General features: G+C 32.7%; 1 protein-coding gene across 1 annotated transcript; it reads left to right on the top strand.

Moving 5' to 3' along the window:
• Positions 1-2,339: 2,339 nt before the first annotated feature.
• Positions 2,340-4,682, top strand: BAC2 (Mitochondrial substrate carrier family protein). Its single transcript, XM_022056163.2, has 2 exons — positions 2,340-2,959; positions 3,735-4,682. The coding sequence occupies exons 1-2, from the start codon at positions 2,726-2,728 to the stop codon at positions 4,425-4,427; spliced, it is 927 nt and encodes a 308-aa protein (XP_021911855.1). The 5' UTR covers positions 2,340-2,725; the 3' UTR covers positions 4,428-4,682.
• Positions 4,683-6,592: the final 1,910 nt, after the last annotated feature.

Here is a 6,592-nt window from a genome sequence, read left to right as displayed (position 1 = left end):
TTCCTGAGCCCGTTCCGCAGGAGGACGACGAAGGGGATGCCTAGAGACTCTGTAGTCATACTCATAGTTTTATTTTCGAGTTTCTCTCTTAGTTAGTTTAATCTTTTATATTTTAAGTACGTTTTTGGTTTTTCGTGTAAGGGATGTTAACTGAAATTTTGATCTCGCTTCCGCATACGATATATTTAAATACTCATTTCATTTCAATATTTCCGGGGACGTTACAGTTAAGCTAGCAAATCAACCAATTTTTAGATTTTATTTTACAAGATTGAATCAATGTTATTATAAACTCCTTTCAAACAAGTGTATAAGGAAGAAGAAATTAACCCATTAAAAATTAATCAATAAAATATCTATAAAATTTATCTCTAAAACCTTTTCTTTAATTTAGAAATAAAATTTCACTTACTTTTCAATGAACTTTTAAAACTGATTGTAAGGAATTGTTTTCAAAAGTTATTTAATGAAAAGGTACATTAAAAACTTGGCATTTTCTGCTTCTACTGTTGTGGTAAAATCAATCAAACTACTTTTGATGATAAGAAATTCACACTACTTATAGATTATGTTTAAAATATTCAAATAATTTTTTTTTTTTAATCTAACTATCCTTCTATTAGGTTCGTATTTTAGAAATTTTACAAGATATTCTACATTTTTAAATATTTTAAGTTAAGTGAATAGCCTTTCTGTAATTTATAAAGAATAATTTTTGCTCAGAAATTATTAGACACACGAAAAGTAATTTTTTCTCATTTATTTAAGAAGTTTATTTTTAGTTATTCTAGAATAATATTTCAAGAATTATACGATTTTTTTCATAAATTTATTGCCTCACTTATTGTTAAAAAAATAAAAAAATTAGAAATAAAATAATAATGGAGACTTTTTTAAAGCATGTATTATGACATCAGAAAATAATTACTCACTGCAGATGGATTAAACAGTTGTCCTCCTAGGATACATGAAATGTATGAAATTAAAGTAGAATTAATTATATTTTATTAAAGAGGAGGAAAGAAGAAATTTCACTATTTATATCAACTAATTTTAAAGTAATCAAATATATAATTAAAATAATAAATGTATGCATTGTATATCATTCTTCAGTTGTCGCATGCTTATAATTATTAGAATAACTTATTTTAATTACAATTATTTAAATTTACATCCTACTTTCATTTATTTTTATGAAAAAACAGTGTCCTGCGAGTTCAAAGTGAGTAGTAGATTTAGAAAGAAAAATCCAACAGCGCACAATTTCCATTGCACGCATCGAGACATATTACGAATCCCGTGTGACTAATGACGTGGCATATTTTTAGTGGATGGTGGATGGGTGGGTCCCACACCAACCAGAATACTGCTAAGGCAGTGGAGCCGACGTCACCCGCTCCCCAAAAGCCGTCCAGATGCAAGAAGTAACCGGAATATATATCCACGTAAAGACACTTTTTCTGTCCTGCAACCGGGTCAGTAAAAACATTTTTAAAAAAAAATAATCATAACAGTAAAAAATAAAATTATACTACAACAAAAAGTTAAAATTTTCTTCTGATTTTGGGGATAAAAATAATTAAAAATTCGAATTTTAAATAGGATTTATTTTTAAAATATGATTCAAGATTAGCTGTAAAAAGTAAATTATCATGAATGGATGGTGGGTCCAAATAATTCTTTTTTTGTTTTCCACTTACATTTACATAAAATTTATTGAGACACATCATATTTTGAATTGAAAGTATATTTATAATTAGTTATATTTAAATTAAATTATTGAAATTTTTTATTCCTTTCAATAAAGTTATAATTTTAATTTATATAACTTTTTTAAAAAAAATAAATTAAATTTTAAATCCTAATATAATTATACAATGAAAAACTTTAATTATCATAAACTATTTACTTCATTTAAATGCATTACGTTTTACTAAAATAAAAATTAATTTAAACACTATAATTCTGTTAATTAATTAATAAATTAAATTGTTAGTCCATTAAATTATATAAATTAATTAATATGAATATATAATATATTTACAAAATAAAAAATTTATATATTTAATAAAATTTAAATTTATAATTTTTAAATAATATTACTAAAAATTCAAACTTAACTACAAATCAGATTTTTATTTATATAAAAGTACTATTTAATTATTAAAATGTAAATTAAAAAATATATAATTTTTAATTAATCTTTTTTACTAACTCTCAATTCTTAATTAGTCCACGTGGCAACCTATGATTGGACAGCTGAAAAAGGCGGTTGGCCGTTTCCTTTGCTCGGTGGTGCGACGATCGCCAACAAAATAGCAAACGGTGTCTTCGCTTGCCTTCTTTCTTATTTGCAAGAAACTCATACGGACAAGGGAAAGATTGAGTAGAAACTAGAAACTCTTTTGTTTGGAAATTTTAATAGACACCTATATATATACATATAAAGAGAATAGGCGACATATAAAACTCTGTATTTTCACGGGAATGACAAAAAGAGTTTTATGATTTAGTAAACTTGAAAAGTTGAGTGAATATCCAATATCCTTGCACCATAAAAAGGTTTTTTATAATCTGGATATCTCTTGTTTGTATGCCTAGAATTTACCCAGAAACCCAGATTCCGGAATTTCAGTTTTATCTTTTCTCTTTACGCTCTATGCTTCTGCTATAAAAATTTGCTAGGAGAGAGATATATATATATATATATATAAAATACTGGAACATGGATTTTTGGCCGGAGTTTCTTGCGAGCAGTCAAGGAAAGGAATTTGTGGCAGGTGGTTTCGGTGGCATTGCCGGAATAATCTCCGGTTACCCTCTCGACTCGTTACGTATCCGGCAACAGAGCTCGAACTCCGGCTCCGCTCTTACCCTCCTGCGCCGTTTGATAGCCACTGAGGGCCCTGCTGCACTCTACAGAGGCATGGCTGCACCATTGGCCTCCGTCACATTTCAGGTTTCAATTTTTTCCTTTTTACTTTCGTTTTTCTTGGATCGATTTCCTATTGTTTGAATCGAAGGGTTCATTAGAAGCCTTATCCCAAGATTGCCCTTCAACTGATTTTAACCAAATAATTATTTTTTTAAGAAATCCTGCTTTACACTTCTTGTGATAGCTTATCAACAAAACATTACATGGTATATGGCCTCCATCAGATGTCATTTCATAGTCATCTTGTAGAATTATTATTTTGGGTCCTTCAATCCTCCATAGCTTTTAGGTGACCCTACTAGTATGGATAGGTAGAAAACATACATAAGTCAATATAACAGAGTTTTTAGTTTCTTTGGAATATAGCAAAAGACATTTTTGGAAAAACCATGAACCTTAGTCCAGAAAGCAGACGAAGAAGCCATTTTGTCCTGAAAGAAAGGAAAAATGTTTAAGAAATTAATTGTAGCTTATAATCATTCTTAGTACAAAGTGATTAATTGTTTAATTTGTTTTCTATATTGAGGATTTTGTTTTTCAATTTTGAAGCATATTTAATAATACTCATTTTGTCATCTGCGGTTGCCCCTTTGATGGCTTATGTTCTTGCTGTTTGTCTTGATGTAGCTGGGTCTTAGGTCTCTTTTACTTATGATTGATCTAGGATCAGATAATTGTGTTGAGTATTTCTCTAAGCAATTTTATTACTCCCCTAATCAAGTCTAAATCTCATCAATGTTTCAACTATTATTCTTTCACTGGCTTAGCCTACTGGTAATAAGGAGTTTGCAAATTGCAGAATGCTATGGCTTTCCAGATCTATGCAATCTGCTCCCGGGCATTTGATTCATCTGTTCCAGCCACCGACCCTCCATCGTACAAAGGTGTTGCTTTAGGAGGGATTGTTACTGGAGCTATGCAAAGCATAATGCTTAGCCCGGTAGAACTCATAAAAATTCGCCTTCAACTGCAGAACAATAGTAAATCATCTTCCCTCAAGAATATTCATCAAATTGGTCCAATAAGCGTTGCCAAAAGCATATTCAAAACAGAAGGTTTAAGGGGAATTTACCGAGGATTTACTGTAACAGTCCTCAGAGATGCACCCGCACACGGCTTCTACTTCTGGACATATGAGTATATGCGAGAACAGCTTCATCCTGGCTGCAGAAAGAGTGGCCAAGAAAGCTTGAGAACAATGCTGGTAGCAGGAGGGTTAGCGGGAGTTGCTAGCTGGGTCAACTGCTATCCATTAGATGTTGTGAAAACAAGACTACAGGCTCAATCACCAACTTCCCTAAAAAAATACAATGGCATAATCGATTGTTTCCAGAAAAGTGTGAAGCAGGACGGTTTCAGTGTGCTCTGGAGAGGATTGGGAACTGCTGTAGCTAGAGCCTTTGTGGTCAATGGAGCTATATTTTCTGCATATGAGACAGCATTAAGGTGCTTATTCAACAACGGGAGTATTCAAACTGAGAATGCTATCTAGGATAAACTCGGCTTTTGCCCAATTTAAGGATTGCCAAGTAGAAATTCGATATTTCCTTTTGTCTCTTTTGCCCCATACAAGAACCTATAATATATAGTTGTTAGCCTCTTGAAGTAACATGGTAGTGCTAAGGTGACTTTTCATTTTACTGTTAAGAACCATTAAAGAAAAAAACAATTCAAGAATGTAGAATGTCACCACTTATAGAATTGTTATGCTGCAAGGTTTCATTAAGATAACTAGTGAATTTATTCATGTTTACTCGTACATTTACTGAACTTGATGTAATCTAGAGAACCAGATTCATTCTAAAGATGATTATGGATTAGTCCATAGCCTAGAAATGCACCCTTAAGGGTAAACAAAATGCATCACGCTATAAATCCAATCAAATCAGGCTCATCTTCTGCCTCATAAGCATCGAACCCAAAGCTTGTCTGCGCCAAAGCAAATTAATTATTATGGTGCCCAAGATTCCGAACTATTGCTTGAATCTGCTTCCACAGATCAGGACAGTCAAAAACTTCATATTCAAGAAAAACTTCGTTGCACCCCAGTTGCATCATCATTGTGCAGCATCAGCAATAGTGCTAATGCCTCCTGCAGCAAATTGTACAACAGGAAGCCTTCCCATTTGCTTGGTTTGTACTATCAGATCATAAGTCACTGTTGCTTCCTTTGCAAACGCAAGAATCTCTTCTTCATCCATGTTTATCAAACTCTGTCTTCTTTGTCACAGACCTCGCAATCCGAATGGTCTCAGCAATGCTGCCTGATGTTGCAAACCTTGAATTTGATAGACCTCCCTGCATCTATCATGTGTCTGCACGTTCTTTCACCCTCATCATTGCATCTTAGAAATTTCGACATGCACAAGAAAATGGAAGGCTGAAGTTATGTTTGTTAATGTGGTTATCAGTATCAACACTACTAAGAAGTTCTTTCTTGTCAAGGTAATCTGCGGCAGATGCTTCAAATATCTATGCTTCGAGAAAATGGCCAACCTGAATTCTTGTCATTACAGGAATGGAGACTGCCTCCCTGATTTCCTTGAGAAGGGATGTGTCAGGCATGTGAGGTGTTCCATGGTGAATTACAATTGAAAGTGCTCCAGCATCCTAGGCAATCTTGGTTTCTGCTGCAACAGCAATTCAACTATGACTCATCTTTGAAGCGTACAGAACGGGCAATTCATTGCTCCGACCATCAGCAATGTTGCTGCTGCTGCAGGCTGAAAGATCACCATCAGACATTGCAAAACATTATGTTTACTTGAATGAAGTGATAAGATAGAGACAACCAATGAAGTAAATGAATATGTTTTGGTTGCAGCTGCCTTACTATTTATTGAATCTGAAAACAAGAGTATGTAAAGCCTTGTGTTGGGTTTTTCTAGGTGAAGAAAATTTAAATTTCTATTGACTTCACTCACTTTAAAATTAACAAGTTAAAGTATCTTGGTGGGCGTCGAATTCACGAAAAATAAATTTTTAATTAACTAATAAAATAATAGTATAGTAGTGGTAAGAAGAGTCGAATCTACAGGAAATTGGAAACTAATTTTCTTCCTTGACTGACAAATAAAACGTAAACAAGGGGGGAAAGGGGTTTGTAAAACTCAATATGCAAAATATAAAATAAGTAATAAGCATAATAAAATTAAACAATCTATTGGCTGCAAGTTAAAACTAAAATAATTATAAAAAGGATTCATAGTTGATGAAATAGCTAACTCTACTAACGTAGTTAACTGATCATAAATGTAAAGATTTGTTTTATCCAAAATATGGTATATCAGTTATAGTTGTCGGAAATATTCCGACGACCAATGCTTTCTTATTCCTAAACCAACCAAAAACGTTCGTTAGTTGATTTTTCGTTGTCAAACAGTCTTAATAACATTCACAGGATTTAACTTGTCAACGATCTTGAGAGCTAGAGAGACCTGATTCAAGTTGTCGGATTCATCTGCGTGAACTGATCAACTAGATTACTTAACTTCTCAGTGCGACACTGATCACTACTAGGTGTCAGAATCACTCAAACAATTATGGATTTGAGGAGTTCGGCTAGCTACTTGTGGTTACTCTTCACACATGATGGTCATACTCAAATGGATTCAAAATAACAAATATATATATATAGGTGCAAGATGTAAATAAATA

This window comes from Carica papaya, chromosome 5 (assembly GCF_054855325.1).
Source record: "Carica papaya isolate Zhongbai chromosome 5, ASM5485532v1, whole genome shotgun sequence".
Classification (NCBI taxonomy): domain Eukaryota; kingdom Viridiplantae; phylum Streptophyta; class Magnoliopsida; order Brassicales; family Caricaceae; genus Carica; species Carica papaya.
This window is presented reverse-complemented; position numbering and strand designations above follow the sequence as displayed.

Bases quoted from the DNA above. Each gene is read 5' to 3' on its own strand.
- BAC2 (XM_022056163.2), top strand. From the start codon at position 2,726: ATGGATTTTTGGCCGGAGTTTCTTGCGAGCAGTCAAGGAAAGGAATTT. The intron at 2,960-3,734 runs GTTTCAATTTTT...TGCAAATTGCAG, and splicing joins TGGCCTCCGTCACATTTCAG to AATGCTATGGCTTTCCAGAT.